Genomic DNA, 19611 nt, shown 5'->3' on the forward strand with positions numbered 1-19611 from the left:
TCTACATACTGCTTTCCACTGTGGCTGCACCAATTTGCATTCCCACCAACAACACAAAAGTGTTCTCCTTTCTCCACATCCTCAACAGCACTTGTTGTTTGTTGATTTATTGATGGTAGCCATTCTGACTAGTGCAAGGTGATATCTCATTTTGGTTTTAATTGGCATTTCTTTGATGACTAGTGATGTTGAGCATCGTTTTGTATGTCTATTTGTCTGCTGTATATCCTCTTTGGAGAAGTTTTCAGTTTATTGCTCTCTCTTTTCTTTTTGGCATCCTCATGGTGTGAATATTGGTATGCTTGAAGTTGCCCTAGAGGTTTTTTACACTATTCTCATTGTTTTTGTATTCTTTTTTCACTGTGCTGTTCTGATTGGGTGGTTTCTGCTTCTTTATCTTCCAAATCTCTACTTTGATTTTCTCCTTTATCTACTCCAGTTTTTTTTTAAAGATTTTATTTATTTTTTAGAGACAGGGGAAGGCAGGGAGAAAGAAAGGGAGAGAAACATTGATGTTGGAGAGAAACATCAATTAGTTGCCTCTCATCTGCTCCGCAATTAGGGATTGGGCTTACAACCCAGGCATGTATCCTGACCAGGAATTGAACTGGTGAACTTTTGCTTTGTAGCATGATGCTCATCCAACTGAGCCATACCGGTCAGGGCTCTGCTCATCATCTTAGCCGGTGCGTTCTTCATTTTTGACTGTTTCTTTTTCATGTCTTCTATTTCCATTTTTGTGTTTCCTATTTCTTTGTTGAAGTTCTCATTAAGTTCATCTACTCTTTTCCTGAGTTCATTGAGAATGGTTATAACCAGTGTTTTGAATACTGCATCTAGTAGGTTGCTTGTCTCCATTTTGTTTAGTTCTTTTTCTAGAGTTTTGTTCTGTTCTGTTTTTGTTTTTTTTTTTCACTTTGGGACATTTCTTTGTCTCCTCATTTTGGCAGCCTCTCTGTGTTTGTTTCTATGTATTAGGTAGAGCTACTACAACTCTTAGGCTTGGTACAATGGCTTTATGTAGCAAGTGTCCTATAGGGCCCAGTGGTACAGCCTCCCCAGTTACCCAAGCCAGGCACTTGAGGTGTGTCCCCTATATGGGCTGTGTAAACCCCCCTGTTGTAGTTGAGCCTTGATTGTTGTTGGCAACTCAGTAGGAGGGATTTACCGCCAGGCCAATTGGTTGTGAAGGCTGGCTGTGACTATTATGGAGGATCAGTTGTGCAGGGGCCCACTTCTTTGGTGCTCTGGTGCCCGCCAAGTCCACCCCCTGAGTGTGTCCCTGTGGAAGAGATTGGGTGGTACTTCTATGTGGCCTGAAGTTGTCCCCCAGGTGGGCTGGCTCTGGGGCCTCCCTGGAGATTCAAGCCAAGGTCAGCTGTCACCTGTGCCTTGTGTGGAACCTCCCAGCATTAGCTACAAAGTGATTGGCAAATGACTGCCTCTTATGCTGGGCCTAGAGGTGCCCAGGAGAGGCCAAGCTGTGAACTAAAGCCAGCTGCTGCTAGTGCCAGGCCTGGGGCCACTTAGCGAAAATTATGGGACATGCTGAGGTTAGATGCTCTTGTTTGAAAGATTTTAGGAATGTCTGAAGCATGAGCTAAGATAGGCTGCTGTATGGAAAAGCCACTGGAAATGGCTTGGGGTGGGCCACAAGTTGGTGGGGAGGGATCTCAAGGAATCACCAGGGTAGGGCAAACTGTATTAGCCAGGTTGATGGAACCTCAGACATGGTGCCTGCCTGCTGGCTCTGTTCCAGAAAAGGAACAAGGGCCTCTCCTTACACTTCTGTTTGGGAGAAAGCTGCCCCTCCAGTTCTTGTCCCAATGCTGGACAATTCGGTTCCTCTCCATGTGTCCCAGTGCTGGAACTCAGAGCAAGTGAGTTGGAGTAAGTCCATGTGCAAGCCTTAAAGAGGAATTCTTGGGACTCCAGAAGCCATCCAGCTCACTCAGCTATAATCTCTGCTGGTATTTACAGCCAGAAGTTATGGAAACTCCTTTTCCCAGCACTTGAACCATGGGCTGGGGGCCCTGGTGTGGGGCTGTGATGTTTCACTCCTCAGAGGGGGCCTCTGCATCTAAGATATCCCCCCTGATTTTTATCCAACACATGTGGGTTTGGGACCAGTCCATTCTGAGTCTTGCCCCTCCTACCAGACTCAGTGTGGCTTCTTTGTATCCTTAGTTGTAGCACTTCTGTTCAGCTAGATTTCAGGCAGTTCTGAATGATGGTTGTCCTGTAGTTCAGTAGTAATTCTGAGGTGGTTGTGGGAGGATTGAATACTGCGTTTACCTGTGTCACCATCTTACTGGAAGGGCTTGTTGGTACCCTTTTAGTGTTGTACATGATGATAACATTTGGTCTGCCCTGGAACTTTACTTTTTACATTTGATTATCCAAATATAAGAATGAAGGTCTAATAACTCTATAATATTTATAAATTTGTTTACTTTTTTGTAAATACAATTATTTTATATTTAACTGCAAAAATCGCTTGGGATAAAAATAATATTCAACAACTTAATTGCAATTATATGGCTATTTAAAATGGTGATGTTGATCTGTATGTTTTTACATGGGAAGATGTCTATAATATATTGTTAAGTGAATAAAGAGTAGATTAGGAAACAGTAATTAATGTGTGATCTCATGTTAAAAAATAAATTCTACATAGTTATAGGAAAAATTCTAGAAGAATAATAGTGGGAGTAACATTTATATTCTTCTTTATAATGAATGATTACAAAGTTCTAGGTATGGAATTAATTATTTTAATCCTATTATTTTAATTCTCACAATTATTTTATTATTATAATCCTCACATTAACTCCATTAATTATTTTATTGTTAATCATTATGTAATAATAATTATTATACAATTAATTAATTGCATATGAATATATACTTATTCATATTTACTATATGTAAATATGTACTTAATTATATTTCTTGTCCCAGGCACTGTGTTATTATAGAGATACAGCTAAAAACCAGATAGACACAGTACCCAGTGTTTTTTTTTTAATTATGGTTTACATTCAATATTACCAGTATTTTGTATTAGTTTCGGGTGTATAGCATAGTGGTTAGACAACCATGCACTCAAAAATGTATTTCCCCCAAAATTTCCAGTACTAACCTGGCACCATAGTTAGTAAGTACAATCTTATTGACTATATTCCCCATGCTATACTTTATATCCCCATGACTAATTGTTCTATTTTTTAATGTTTTAATTTTTTTATTGTTGTTCTATTATGGTTGTCCCAATTTTCCCCCACAGCTCCCCCAGTCAGTTCCTACCCTGTTGTCCATGCCCATGGGTCATTTATACTTGTCCTTTAACTAGACCCTTCCCCTTCTTTCCTCCCTTATCCCCCTTCCCCCTCCCCTCTGGTCCCTGTCAGTTTGTTCCTTGCTTCTATGCCTCTGGTTCTATTTTGCTCATTTGTTTGTTTTGTTCATTAGGTTCCTATTATACGTGAGATTATATAGTATTTGTCTTTTGCCTCCTGACTCATGTCACTTAGCATAATACTCTCCAGTTCCATCCATATATACAATGGAATATTACTTGGCCATAAAAAAGAATGAAATCTTACCATTTGCAATAGCATGCATGGACCTAGAGAGGATATTATGGCTAAGTGAAATGTCAGTCAGAGAAAGACAAATAACATGATTTCACTCATATGTGTAATCTAAAGAAGAATATAAATGAACAAACAAAACAGAAACAGACCCATAGTTACTTAGAACAGACCGATGGTTCCCAGTGTTTTGTCATCCTAACTCTACAAATAAAAATTAGAGAGATTGCCTCACCATCATCAAACTTCTGGTACAATTTCTGGTTCAAGTAAAAATACAGATTCACAAGGCTCCCATAGGCTACAGTTATCAACAGTCTATCCAGATGGACATAGCACAGGAACCACAGTTTGCCAGAAGGCAGCATCAGGCCCTCCTTCCTTTGGGAGTCTTTGCAGCAATTTGCACAGTCTTTAACAGCCACCATCTTTGGTCCCTCAGATGGTGGCTCAGACCCAAGGAGTGAAATCCGCACTTGGGTGGGTGTGGGAGTCAACCCGACATAAAAATGTCATTTCCCATGTAACAACTCCACAGGTACAGGGTCCAGGTTCTCGGCAGGAGTCACTACCACCATCACCACCATCAGGTATTTATAGTTCATTTCTCCCCGTCCAAAGAAAGTTTGCCAATCAGAGGTCATTTCAAAGACAATCAATGCTACCTAGAAACACAGTTAATATTTAACTCCTATTGAATTACCAGGGAAACAGAACTAGAGAGTGAACAAAAGGTCAAATTCTTATTAAGAAGAAGGGGAAAGGGTTTTGTCAAGTAGCTTCACAATAAAGTGGCAGAGTAGATTCAAACTTAAGTTTTTCTGACTCTAGAGCCTAGTTTCTGCAATTTATTAGATGATTAAAAAAGTAATTTCTTGGAGGAAAGCTTATAGATAACGATTACTTTCTTCTTCAGACTTCCTGAATTCTTAGATTTCTTTTTGTAATAAGCATGAGTTTCTTTGTAATTAGAAAGAAATATTTTCATTAAAAAGACTAGCAACATGAAAACATGCTTTTGCTATAGCATTTAGTGAGAGTAGCCAGAAACAAAATGATATATACACTTGCACTGTGGTTAGGATGATGTGAAAAGAAAGATGCAGAGAGGAAAAGAAGCTGAGGGCAAATATAATTGAGTCAGGATAGTTGACTTATGAAGGTTTTTTTTCTGTTTTACAGATTTTCTATGAAAGACTTATGTTATTCTTAGAATAAAGCGAAATACATTTCTTAAAATAGAAAAGGAAATACATTTAGCTTATTAAATATTTCAAATGTAAAAACCCAGAAAACAGCATCCTAAGGTAATAGATGTAGTTCTGTATTTCTTTGTATAGGTGAATATACTTACCATAAAATTTATGTTAGGAATTCAGAGTTCTCAAATTATCTCAAAACGCACACATGGACATGAAAGCTGGGAAGGTACATTAGGAAGCAGTTCTGTTCCGTTCATGAAGGCCACCAAGGCAATGGTAAGAATTTTCCCAGGGCTGCTGCTGTGTCCCTGTCCTGACATTACACTGTCTTAGTGTGTTACAGGAACTTCCTAGGTTTGGGCTCACACGGTAGAGTGAAAATGCTATTGCCCAACTCCTTTCACAGGCTCCGTGCCTATATTTATTTCAGAATGTAGCTAATTAATATTTCATTTTCTTCCAAAACTCACATTTTGGGCTTTGTATGATCCTTCTTTAGCCAAAGACTCATATAATTGGATAGCTGCTGTTATGTTTTGCATGCCAAAATTTCCAAATAGCAAAGCATCAGCCATTTTCTCCATAGCTTTCAAGTTTCCCATGTCAGCTGCTTTGGCAAAGAGTATGTATGCTCTGTTTCAGGAACATAAAGTTAGAAGTTTGATTATCAAAAATGCAATTTTCTGTCCCCTCCTTCATACTGCGTGTCTCTAGGACTCCATTATAATTGTTCTTAATAATACAGTTGAGCTGAAGTCCATTACGTCTCTAGATGAGTAGATTTTTTTTACCCCTAGATTATTCTACGATTATAATTGCAATATATCTGACAAATAGTGAAGCTGATAAAAAAGGAGAAATATATAGGATACATTATGTTTTAAGCTTACATACCAAGTGAAGTGAAAAATTGAGGCACTTATCCTAAAATAGCAAATTGCAAGTTCACTATGAATACTTGTTTTATAAAATGAACTCTGAAATATATAACAATACAAATCAATTAAAATAATCAAAAATGGTATGTCATAACAAGGAAGTTACTAGTATGAGAACAATAGCCCCTTAATATTCTGAGATAATTTTTTAAAATGCAACATATTCTTCAGCAGATTAGAGCCCGGCTATGTGAAAAAACAATAACCTAACAAAAACTGATGGTTATAAGGGCTCTAGAATTTGACAGCCTTGGTTCAAATCCTGGCTCCACCACTTACTAGTTTGAGAGTTTTGGGCAAGTTACTTAACTTCCCTGTGCCTCTCTCATCTATGGAGTCGGGATAATAATAGCACCTATTTCATACAGTTGTTGGAAAGATTCAGGAGATATGTAGTGTTTGGTATAGCAACTGGTACAGAGAAAGTACTCAATAAATTTAGCTACTACTACTACTACTGGATAGCTTCTAAAATTTTATAGCATGCTAATTTTTCTCCTATAATTAGTGGGTAAATGGTGAGAAAGCTTGGTGATTGCAAATATAGATGTTGTAGGATTGCCTTACATTGCATTTTCTGAGGGGTAAGAAGTCGCTTGGACCTGATCTGTGTCACAGTAGTGATGGAGAGACTTGCAAAGTCAAAACTTGTGTCAGAGACACAGAGTACTTCTGGGATTGAGTTTTACTATTTTAACTTCCTTTTTGGTAGTGGTAAGACAAAAAAGCACTAACCCCTATCTATGACTTTGACTCAAATGCAGGAATGAACACATATCTACCATTGCTACCCACTCAGAAAGATTAGGAGACTCAGCTTTATGCACCATCTTTCCAGGTGGATGCTAAAGTAACCTGCTCTTGGTGAAAGACTGGAGCAGAATAAAATGGACAAAAAGAGGTGGTACTGAGTGATATCTAGATAGGCATTAGGGTCCTGGATGGCAAAACAGAGAGTAGACTCCAGTGAAAGAAAAAGAAGCCAGGAAGTTAAGCAAAAAAAGAAAAACTTGTCAGAGCATGCTGGGACTCCTGGGGAACAGAAAGCAAATAAGATAGAAGGTCTCAAAGGTCAATGAATGCAAATGTCTGGCATCTAGAGATACATTTGACATCAGGATACAGACTCCTAAAGCCCTTTTGTCACATGGCTTGTTGTTGCAACTGCATAGCCTTCTGGGATGCTCAGACTAGAAAGGCATCAACATGGACCATGGCAGAGAAACCTTGGACTGAAGGAGCCAGTAGTATATCCATTCAGTAGTCCTGGGGGCAGCAATGGGTTGCAGAACCAATCCTACTATGTGTCTTTGATTCTAAGGGAAAGGTGGGTATCTAGGTCCCCTGTCAGGAAAGTCAAGGTGATATAACAGATACTAGAAGCAGGACCCAGGGCTTGAGAAAGTTGTTGGTAAATTAGGTACAATTAAAATCTGGGCTGCCATTCTCAAAAGGAAAAAGTAGGCAAACCTGGGCAGCAGGAGCATGTCTCCAAAATAAAGTTCAGTTAGGTATCTTGATTATCTCTAAAGGATTTGGTATTAGATACCAAGGTGGGTGCTGGGGAATGGGGAGGCTAAATACCTCTCTAGAACACATCAGAAAATTGGTGTGGGGCAGCAGCATAGCTCCCAAACCTTCTTTGCTGAGGGGGAGTAATTCTTAATGGTAGTTAACCCTGGTTGTCACTGAGGCTTCTTAACTCTTTCAGACAAGATTGCATTTCCCTGATATCCTTGCTTAACATCTGTCTATATGTGCAATAACACTGACCAATTCAGCGCTTTTCCTCTCATACATACAGAGGCTGACTGAATGAATGAGAGGACCAACTCCCTTCTTTTTTTTTCTGACTTTGGAAGAATTACAGAATCCTTTTGATACTCCTTTTACTTCTCTGTAATTTGGGGATAATAATCTATGTCTAATAATATAATAGTAAGCAATGAATAATATCACACATATAAATTCCTAGAACATTAACTAGCACAGGATAGATGCTTTGAAGTGGCAGTTGCTGATGTTGTTATAACTAGGTCCATAGTGGAGTGCCTGCTATACTCTTACACTCACTGTGAGTTTTAAGAAAGAATTCATGGACTCTGCTGTTGGCCTCTCGAGGCCTGGCTAACACAGCATTGGGATGCTTCCTCCAGGGCTAATAAGTTTGCTTAATTTGTCTGAAAACAAAAGATGTCCCCTTGGGAGTGCAGAGCCCAGCCTTTCTACTATTGGTTCAAGACACACTTGCTTTCTTCTATCCCACATCTTCCACTTATTGGTTAGAGGACTAGAGATAAAAATAACAAATGCTTATCTCCTGGTTACTATGTGTCAGGCATTGTTCTAAGAACCTGACTATATTATTTAGGGCAATGGGAGGTTAAGTAACTTACCCAGGATCACATAGCTAGTAAATGGTAGAGCTAGGATTTGATGCAGGAGTTTTAACTAGAGACTCAAGGGGTGACCTCATACTGTGCCCCTCTACTGAGGGGAGAAGATATTTCTGACTCCCCTGAAGACAAGTAGACAAGTGAAAAAATGGACATGTACAGCTTAGTCTTTTCCCTGCTGTGTATTTGTGATAATCTGAATTGAACACCCTTGATTCCCTGTTCTCAACTTTTTAATGCAGAAGAATGAAGCACTTAACTCATTACTTTGTTTTGGGGATAAAATGGGATCACATACATGAAAGTGCTTTAAAACCAGAAAGTGCTGAACAAATGCTTAGTTAGGCAGAATAAAGCATCTTAAAACAACAACTCTAATTTAAGTAACACATATTTATTGTAATTTCATTTGGAACCTCTAATAAAAAAGCCAAAAGAGAACATTTTATGTGATTACTCAGGTAAGTGCCTTAATTCTGCATTTAACTTAATGTGGAGAAACCATAATTTCACATACAGCTCTATTTATTTAGGCTGATAATTTGTGGGATTCTTTAAATAGTGTTTGATCATTTTAAAAATAAAAGCTATGGGCAAATATACTGATTTGTTATTTCAATAAAATTTTAATAACGACCTAGATTTTGGACTGTTCTTTTTTCTCCAGCTGGAAATTTAACTTGGCTTATGTAACTGGATAAAGACTTACTCTGCTTTTTGTTTTTGGCTTTTAGACTGCTGGAGAATCTTGATGCCCATCTTAAATAGCTGCTCACCTTCACCTCTGAAATTTTTCTTTGCTTGCTTTCTTACTATATATGGACAAACAAGGAAAAGAAACATTATTTTTGTGTTTTATATTTCAAAAAAATGTGCTGGTATGTTAGTTTGAGTTTTATGTTCCTTATTTTTTAATCTTCATTTCAAGAAAATCACTTTACCTTTGGTCAGAAGGTGGAAACTGCTTACAAAAGCACCGTTTTCCTGTCTTTTGTGAAAGGGTCTAGAGGGTAGAGGAGACAGAGATGCTTCTGATGGTAGAAGAGAAAGAGATATTCCAGTCTGGAAAAGGGATACAAAGTCCTGCAAGCTGAAGGCAGGAAGCAAGACCTCCAAGAGAAGGGTTTGCCTGGTATACTCTAGTGGCTGGATCTTAGACCCCAGCCTCTCAGCTTTCAGACTCCCTTATTTGAGCATGGACCATAAACCTCAGAGCCATAAGGTTCCAGGAGAACATGAAGGACATAGGCAATGGTCTTCTCCAAGATGACAGATGTGCACCCAAGATTGGAGGTAAAAATTTTGCTCTGCCCAAGACCTCCTCCTCCTCCCCTGGAACCTTCCTAAGACCGTTTTAGACTGTCTGAGAACTGTTAGGGATGAGCATCAGGAATAAAAGAGGGTAAAGTAAGTGTGCCACACTTAGAACCTTAGGGAAGACACACAGAAAGAGTATCAATAATAACTTGCCTTGTGGGATGGGGGCTCAGAGTAAATTTTATAATACTTAATAAAAATAAAGAAACAGAATTTTACCTGCTACAATCATGGTATTTCTCAAACATTTATTTCCCTGTATATATGGGACTCTAGACTCTTTAATCCATGTGTTAATGCCATACTGTTTATATTATAAATATTTTAAAGGAAGAATATAGAAGTGCAAATTCCTCTAATCAATAGTGTGTCAAAATCCAAGAAAACTCCTTTGGGAAATTTTATTATTAATTTGGCAGGAAATGATCTCTTAGAATTTTGAGTCTTCTCATTCAAAAACATAATTACTCTTCATTTATTCAGGTATTTTTGTTCTTCAATAAAGTTGTACACTTTCTCTCTTTTTCTCAAACACCTTGTATGTCTTTTATTAGGCTTCTTCTTAGGTAATTTTTATTGCTATTTAAAATAAATTTTTTGTAATTTCATTTTAATTTTTTATCTCATATAAAGTAATGTTTTAACTTTTATATACTAATTTTTAAATCCGGTAACTTTGCCAAATCATATTGATCGCATGGATTAACAGGTTTTCCTGAATTTTTCAACACAGATATCATATCATTGTGATGAATTGTTCCTTTGAACACTGTGTGATGATGCTCTTTCTCTCTATAAATGCCTTTATCCTGAAGTCCATTTTATCTGATATTAGTACTAGCTTTCTTTTGCATAGCATTGCCTGGGATATCATTTGCAAACATTTACTTTCAGTCTTTTTGTGTCATGTTTAAAGAATATCTGTTGCAAACAGTATATATCTGAGTTATAATGTTTTTATTTTAACCTAAGAGTCTCTGTCCTTACCCATATTTTCTTTCTGGGCTGCATTCTGGGCAATTTTTTCTAATATTTCTTTGGTTCATTAAAATTCTCTTCCACAGTGTTTAATCTTATGTTTAACCTATATACTCACTTAATTTGCATGCACATTTCATATTTCTAAGTTCCATTTGTCTTTTGTACATATATGTCTATTCTTACTTTTCAGGATGCCTTGTCTTTTTCTTATAGTTTCTTAACCATTTTTAAATATATTATATTTAGTCTGTAGGTTTTTTCCACATTATTGTTCTACTATGTCAAGACTTGGGGTGTACGCTTCACATATTGCCTGTGTGTGTATGAGGTGCATGTATGTGCAAACTGACTTTCACTGAGTAGTTTTTAAACTGGTGAATTTTATAAAATTTCTTGTTATCTCATCTCTAACAAGGCTTTTTTAAATGGAAGAACTGTGGAAATATTTTTCCAGGGTGCTTTTGTGTTGCTTCTGCCAGGTTTCCAGACTCAGTATCTCACTGATTGAAAGAGAATTGTATATGTTAACACACTGGCTTGAAAATGTTCACCAAAAATATCAGGTAGCATAAATTCAAATCTGTAAAAGGTGTAGGGCTGTGCTGTTGGCTTTTCCAGGAAGATGATTTTCCTGGTGAGAGCCCAAGTGGAGGAAGAGCTTCCTTGGTGTTTGCCTATAATGATGGGTGGGTGGGTGGTTGTTTTTCCTAATTTTCCCCTTCACTGAACCTACACCTCTATGAGACTCCTACCTTTATTTATAAATTTTCACTCCAATTCCATTCTCAAAAATCCTGATGTCTTTTTGACATTCCCAGCCTGGGATTTAAAATTCAAGGTTCTATTACCAGTTCTGATCATAGCTTGCCAAAACATCAACTCGCATGCTTACTTTCATCATTTCTAGCACCTGAGGATTTCAATTTCTTATGAGCCCAGCTCTGCATTAAAAAAATAATAACGGTTTGTTATGCTTTAGGTATCATTTTTACATATCTGTAGAAGCAGAATTATCATATAGGACTAACTGACCATTTTGCTAGAATGAGATATCTTGAGTAATTTTCTTTAAAATCAACTCATTTACATAAAATCTGTGTAAAACTTTTAGTAATATGAAAGGTATTAAATGGTATGCAGGTTGCATTTCCTGATAAGCAGACTCTAAAGAGTTCATGGTGTTATTGAGAAGTTTCTTTGTGTAACAGGGGGGGGAGGGGGAGGGATCTGGCTAGACTGCTGGGCAGAGGGGAGGGACCCTCCAGAGGGGCTGGGAAGTGCTAAAGGTGGCAGGATTAAAATTGCAACTGAAACTGTGTGACAGATTTCCATACCCTCCACATGTACCCACAGTGCAACTCAACATCACTTCGAGTGATCCCCCCAAGTATTCACTCTTACATGGCATTTATGAGGAATGTATATTTTTACCAAAGATTTTATAGAGCAGAATGAGAAGATCATTAATTTCAGTAACAAAAAGCACTCTAATAGTTATCATAGGCATCAGGGAGTTAAAATATCAGTTGGGTCCTGGCCAATGTGGCTCAGTTGGTTGGAGCATCATCCTGTAACCAAAGGGCTACAGCTTCCATTCTTGGTCAGGACACATACCTAGGTTGCAGGTTCAATCCTGGTTTGGGAATGTAAATGGGGCAACCAATCGGTGCTTCTTTCTCGCATCAATGTTTCTCTCTCTCCCTTCCCCTCTCTCTTAAAGCAATGCAAGAAAAAGTCCTCGGGTGAAGATTAAATAAATAAATGAATAAAGGTACCCAACTTTGAAGTTTTATTGGTTTCTCAAATTAGCACAGCCAATAGCCATCTTTCTGGCTTTCCCCTCCACTTCCTCCAGATTTCTTTTTCTATTCCCGCTCTTGCAAAAATAAAATGACAAGATTTATCTTTCTGCCCCTGCAGTGCAATTTCTTTCCACTCCTGAATACTTGGGAACAGCTGACAGCAGGCTTCTGTGTGGGGCTGGAGGTCGGGATTAGAAAGGGGTGTTTGCCTGCCTTTTATCCACGAATGCATATTAAGCCATTTTTCCAAACAAGGTATCCCCGATCACTGTACAAGGCATTCTGGTAAATAATACTTTATTTTCTCAACCTCATTACAAGTACATTTATATCTGGTTGATCAGTGGATAAATATAATTCTAGAAATGTAAATCTAGGAGTATTGTGTGTTGGCCCTGCTTTGCTTACTTCTCTAATAAGAACTTGAGCAAAAGATTGGAAGTCATGCTTGTCAATATTTTGAATGACAAAACTAGAATAGATGATGAATTGATTAATCAATGAGTTAGAATAATACTATAAAATGAACACAATAAAATTTAATAGACATGAATATAAAATCTTATGCTTAGATTAAAACATTTAGATGAACATGTAAGAATAGGAAGATGACTGGCTGTAATGGTCAATTTTACGTGTCCACTTGGCTAGGCTACAGTCCCCAGGTATTAAATGAAACACTACATGTTGCTGTGAGGGTATTTTATAGATGTTTGTAAAACCTGTAAGCAGGTGATATTAAGCAAGGGAGATTATCCTAGATAATCTCAGCTGGCCTGATGTAATCAGTTGAAAGGCTTTAAGAATGGAACTGGGGTTTCCCTGAGGAAGAAAACTTCTACCTATAAACAGTGGCTTCAGCTCCCGATCTGAGAGATCCAGCCTGCCCTTTCTGATAGCCACACAATCATGTAGGCCACTACCTTGCAAAAAATCCTTTAACACACGTCTAATTGGTTCTTTTTTTCTGGTTGAGCCCTGACTGATACACTGGTTTAGTACTTTAGGTGAGCAAATATTTCAATGTGTTGTAAGTTCATTATACGTCATTACTGTAAGTGATGCCAAGAACAAGTAACAGGATCTTAGAAACAATATGCATGAGCACAATATTCTGTGAGGTAGGGTAACAGCTACACTGTACTCTGCATGGAGCAGTCAATAGCAGTATTATTTTGCCCAGCTCTAACTGCCATAATTTAATACAAACACAGACTAATATTTAAGACCGCTGTTGGCAAGTGATTTTGGTTTAAGTTAAGGATTTCATATAAAAGATGAATTAAATAATGCTAGAAGCTGCTTTGTATGATATAGTGAGCTTAGTCACAAGTATTCAAGTAGGAGTTTGTTGTCATCTGCCAGGAATGCCTGATGAAAGATTATATTAGATTAGATGACATCTAAAGTTCTCTAATTAATTCTAAAATTCTGAAATTTTACTTTTAATAACTATACTACTTAAAGTCATTCTTTTAGTTTATGCCATCTAATTTCTTTGTCTGGAAAACCTGGTACGTTGAATGTCTTCTGATTGCCTTCCTAGATCCACTCCACCCTGTTCTGTGCCCTGGTATACTAACCCATAGAGATTGTACCAGTAGACTCCCTTCCCCTCCAGCTTCTGCTTAGGTTGGGCTGAAAGGCACCAGCAGGAGGGATGGAAGGTAGGAAGAGTGTGAGGTAGGAGTATTTTATTCTGTGGCTTTCCATTCTGAGTTGCTGCAGGCAGGCTTTGTCCCTTGACCTGAGGTCACAGTTCTGTCACAGAGCCCTCTTCACATTTCTCTTTGCTTTCCTTCTCAGCATTCCGGTAGTCACCACTGTCCTTGTGACTCTTCAGGCCTAGGGTGGTGATGCCATTACTGTTCTAATCTTTGTGGTTTCCCTATATACTGTCTGCACTTTTAGAAATAGTCCTTTTATTAAACTTGTCTTCAATGACTCAGTTTAAACATGCCACTGATTCCCTGTCAAAACCCTACCTGATACTTAAAATATTGAGACTTAAAAATTTTAAAAATATTTGTTGAAGCAAGACTCTCATAAAACAAACAAGCAGTAATAACTTTTCTACATTTACTTCTGTCAGAAGGACACATTTTCTATTTTTTTTAATTCTTACTCGAAGACTTGCTTGTTGAATTTTAGAGAGAGGGAAAAAGAGGGATAGAGAGAGAGGGAAATATCAATGTGAGAGAGCAACATTTATCAGCTGCTTCTCATGCTCACCCCTACTGCTGATAAATCTGCAACCTAGGTATGTGCCCTGACCTGGAATCAAACTGGTGACCTTTCAGTTTAATGGACGATGCTCCAACCAAATGAGCCACGCTGGCCAGGGCAACACATATTCTCATTTACATAAAGCTTGATGAAAGAATATTATAACTTGTAAGGCAGGGCTTCTCAAATGTCCTTAGAACATTTAGATATGCAGCAATGAATGCATGTACACTCCCTAGGTGTCTGGAGGACAGGAAGACATTTTTTAAAGTCTTGGGTTTGATAATTCAATTGTGCATTTTGAAATATATTGCACACATTATTAGCTGTTAGTTCTAAAATAGAAAAAATTCAATTATTTAGCATTTTTTATAATTTTCCCTGAAAACCTTCAAGTAAATTTAGTGCTCAGGAAGTTGAAGTGTCTTTACCATGTAAGTTCAATATTTTCCCCAAACTGTTTTGAGATGCATGGCATTAAAATCTCTTTATATTGTCAGCTTACTTTTGTGAAAGGCATAATGGCTGAGAGCTGGAGGACTTAGGCACAACCATCTAAGTTCAAATCTCAGTTTCCCTATTAAATATTAGTGTTATGATACTAAGCGAATTATTGTATTTCTCTGTGCTGCAGGTTTCACATTTATAAAGTGGAGACAATAGTAACCTATCTTAAATTGAGTAAAGAACTTAATATAGAAAATGCTCAGTTACAGTTAGCTTGTTATTTACTATTACTAGACGTAATATAACCACTTGCATATAAAGGAAAGATATCTCATTTGAAGGGTGACATTATTTACTCTTTTAAACTGTAGAAGCTCTCTTAACCTCTACTTACCTTATTTGCCAAATTAATCAATGCTTTTCATTTCTTCTATCCAGCTTACTGAAGTCCACAGTGTACCGAATGTTTATAGCTAGCTAGTGGGATTCTCTAGTACCTGTGTGAATTTTTGTTCCCATTTCTTGCTTACCAAAAATCAGGTGTGCTTGTTCATAAACCTGTTTATACCAGTTATACTGTTATCACAATTATGGAATTTAATAAAACAATATGTAAACTGATTGAATATAAGTGTAGAAAGAAAATGTGTTTCTATGTAAAGTGATTGAAATACTATGAAAAAACTTGACAAAGTTGAGCCACTAAAAATTATCCAATTTAATTGTAGGTGAAGCAACTATAAGTGAGTGGGGGAAGAGTCTGCAAACTGCTGGAAGGATTCTGCCCAGTTTACTCCATAAATGTCTTAAGTTTTTCATTTCATTAAAAGTCTGAGATGGGAAATCATTAGATAATACAGTTTGAGTGTGGTTTATACTAGAAATGCCAATCAGTAGACCTATGCTAAATAAAGGCTGGCTATGTTTCTAAGTCAAAAATGGTCAAATGAAATGTTTCAATGTCTATGATTTAGATTGAAAATAAATTAAAGATGTGTATATATAATTTTTATACTGCCACTAAAAACTGATCTTAATTTTTTTCAGTCAAAAATGTTTTCCTCTCTTAAGATGGTCACAAAATAAAATTCATACATATCTGTTAGAAAACAAAAAGCTTCCTTGCATCAGACTTAAATAAAGTGTTGAAATTGACTCAAATTTTATATTTGAACACGTTAACTCCTATACACGGAATCTATGCAGACATTGTCTGTATTAGCTACACCATCCCTGCATCTAGAGAAGTTTATGCATTATGCAGGTATGTCTTTACTAGGGAGAGTTTTAGATAGACTAGGGAAAAATGGCATTATATTAGTTTTGGTTTTCTTCAAAGTATATGGGTTGTTATTAGCAGAATAGCTAATAAATGTTTTAGCCACCTAATTTTGGAGAATTTTCCCCATGAGTCCTAATTATCAACCCTGCTTATTATCATCAGTACAAATTCTGAATCTAAAACAAGGGGCAGAAATGGCCAGATTCAAGACTTTTGTGTATATAAATATTACTAAATGTAAGACTTTTCAAAAAGTAGCTTTAAAATTCTAGATTACACAAAGTTATTTTAAATTTACATGTGAAAGGAAATTCAACTTACAATAATTTTGATATGTTTTTGAGAGATCTTTACTTTGAACTCCTTTTATTCTCAATTTATGTCGATTCTTCTTTTTTTCTAAGAGATTTTCTCTATTATTGATTATCTTGACCAATTTTCTTCGTTCCAAAATATGTGATAAAAATTGTTTGATTTCATTCGCTGATATCTACAAAGAAAAAGATTTTCTCATTTTGTTGTGTAACTTTAAAAACAATAAAATAAGAAAGTGAAAAATGTATTTATTCATGGGAATAGTTTAATGCAATCACTCTAGTTCCTGCTTTTTTAAAAATAAAAAATGACTTACTTCACTTTAACAATTTATATTTTATGAATAAAAACCTTTAAACCTAATAATGCATTGTCATTTGAAATGGAGAGACAAGCATTAAAACTTCAGGGTTATAAATAAAATAGTAAGAGAATTTAAGCAGTTTTATTATTTTGCTGTGAGTTGTCATGGTAGTATCAACTGTGTGAGCTTAAAAAAAAAGGTAAGATGCTGGTGCTGCCTTACAAAAAATTTATAATGGATAGAAAGTAGGAAAATCCTGTGACTGGCTAGAATAAAAATGTAAAAAAATATTTTCCAAAGTCCTTTCCAGAAGTTGTATAATTAATCTATTTTAAATAGGGAGAAGAGCTTTGAAGGCATAATTTTGGGTAATAGAAAATAATGCAGATTTTAAGAGAAAATTAAATAGCTTTACAGAGATACATATTCATGACTTACATAAATAATTTTTCAGGGAAAATTATACTGGAAGATTAAAAAAAAATCTTAGTCAAGTACTACTTCCCAAAAGAGTCAAGGTAATTACTTGCTTTTTAATTTTTTTTCAGTGTCACAATTTAAACTCCTTGTTTCCGAGGCCACTTTCTGGACTGCTTAACACCTTCCCATGTTGTAGCAGCGATGCCAGAGCAGTGGCCCAGAGGTTGGAGCATGCAGGAACATGAAGCTCTGTAAGAACTTTTTTTTTTTAAAAGCTTCATTGAGACATAATTTCCATACTATAATTATAAATGCATGATTGTACATATAAAGTGAATTTTACATTTAAAGTATAAAATGCAATGGTTTTTGGAATATTGACAGATATGTGCAACCATCACCACAGTCAATTTTTGAACATTTTTATCACCTCTAGAAGAAACCATGGATCCTTTAGGTATTACCCTCTGTATTCTCTCATTCCCCCTACTCCCAGTCCCAAGCAACCACTAATGTATGTTCTATCTCATAGATTTCCCTATTCTGGAGTTTATACAGTATGTGGGCTTTAGTATCTGCCTTTTTTTCACTTAGCATAATATTTTCAAGGTTCATCCGTGTTGTAGCACGCATCAGGACTTCATTCCTTTCTATGGCCAAATGACATTCCTTCTAAAGGTATACTACATTTTGTCCATCCATTCATCTGCTGATGGATATTTGGGCTGTTTCTACATTTTGGCCATTATGAAGAATGCTGCTACAAACATTCACGTACAAGTTTCTGTGTGGATATGTAAGCACTCGGAGTGTGATTCTTCTTCTTTTGGGGTGGCCAGATTCAGCAAATAAAAATACAAGATGCCCAGTTAAATTTGAATTGCACATAAGCAATAAATTTTTTAAAAGTATAAGTACATGCCAAATATTGCATGTTAAAAAATAAATCCACATTGTATAATGGCTCAAAATCAAGAGGCAGGTGTTCAAGTCAGTGGCAGCTCTGCTCCATGCTTTCATTCAGGGACCTGGGCAGACAGAGGCTGTGCCAGCCTCAACACGTGAATTCTAAGGTTTCCCTAAACACTGACATCTAGCAGGCAGAAAGGGAAAGACCATAGAAATCATGTGCAGAAAGGGATTTTGTTTTCTTTTCTTTTCTCTAATAGGCCAGACCTACAAGTGGCATTCAGTGCTTTCAGCCACTTTCCACTGAATGACACTGTTTCGTAACTCTACCCAAATGCATGGGAACATGCTACCTGGGTATCATGAAGAAGAGAACATGGATGATGATGAGTGCCCAGCACTCCCTGGTACAATGGGATTACCATATGTTATCACCATTGAAAGAAAAACACTTACAATTCAAAAATAGCCAATAGCTAAGTGAAGGAGGCAGTACAAATTTGTCAAATTCCTCTGGTATTCTAGTTTTTCTATCTTCACCTACAGTGGCCATTGCTTCCTGATACTGATTCCTTTTTCACCGAGTGGGAGTGGGTAGAACACAGCTAGATAGAGCAAGTATGACGAAGCCCCAGCAAACGAAGAGCCTTTCTCTAACTCTCAGAAGCATCCAAAGATTCTATAATTCAATGACAATTACTTACTGAGTGTCTATCTCAGGCCCTGTTCTAAGAGCTAGGGAGACAGTCACGCATAAAAAATCTCTTTGCCCTCATGAAGCCCATGTTCAGGTGGGAAATACAATAGTCAACTGATAAAAAGAGGTTTTGTTTTGTTTTGTTTTTTAAAGAGTAAGGGGATGAAAGTGATAAAAGTTGGTGTTATTTGGTATAAGGTGGTTAGGTACAAGTTCTCTTATTACAGTTGAGTAGACTATCATGTGAGGAAGGAGGAAATTAGTAATAAAATTACCTCAGGAAAAAGAGATCCAGCAGGGGAAACATCAAATGCAAAGGCCCTGAAGTAGGAGCATGTGCAGCAGAATGATTGGTGGTGTTAGACAGGACAAGGGTCTCAGGGTCTGGGCAGTTCTTACTAAGTGCTCTTTTGCTAATGTTAAAATGTAGCACAGTATTTTGTAAATAGAGCTGTAAACAGGAAGTGCTTAAGAGGAACACTGATAAGTATAGCCAACTGCAAGGAGGAAATCAATGTGTGATTAACCGAATAGTGTACATAAGCAATGTCTAAGCCTCCCTTTTGGGGAGACAGCTTTGGATGTATCCTGTCTTCTTTACTTGCTGCAAGTAAACAAAATTACCTTATGACAACCATGTCTTGTTCTTGAAGAGAACACCCCAAGTGGTGAACCCCTTGATTTCAGTAAGAATGGGTGGAGAGTGTTAAATGCTGGTGTAGAGAGGCAGCTCTGAGGAGTGTGAATCATGTTTTTTTGTGAAGGAGAGACCGTTGGAGGTT

The 19611-nt window shown here is 37.0% G+C and overlaps 1 protein-coding gene across 1 annotated transcript in view; it reads right to left on the bottom strand.

The window, feature by feature from the left end:
• SEL1L2 (SEL1L2 adaptor subunit of SYVN1 ubiquitin ligase) overlaps positions 1-8929 on the bottom strand; it is a 72945-nt gene extending 64016 nt beyond the window's left edge. Inside the window, exons 1-2 of the mRNA XM_045194832.2 lie at positions 8839-8929; positions 5266-5428 (exon numbers count right to left, since the gene is read on the bottom strand). Coding sequence (XP_045050767.2) covers positions 5266-5428; positions 8839-8888 — 213 coding nt within the window. The 5' untranslated portion in view covers positions 8889-8929. The remainder of the gene's footprint in view (positions 1-5265; positions 5429-8838) is intronic.
• Between the last annotated feature and the right edge of the window lie 10682 nt (positions 8930-19611).

The sequence above is a fragment of the Desmodus rotundus genome, chromosome 6, assembly GCF_022682495.2.
Source record: "Desmodus rotundus isolate HL8 chromosome 6, HLdesRot8A.1, whole genome shotgun sequence".
Classification (NCBI taxonomy): Eukaryota; Metazoa; Chordata; class Mammalia; order Chiroptera; family Phyllostomidae; genus Desmodus; species Desmodus rotundus.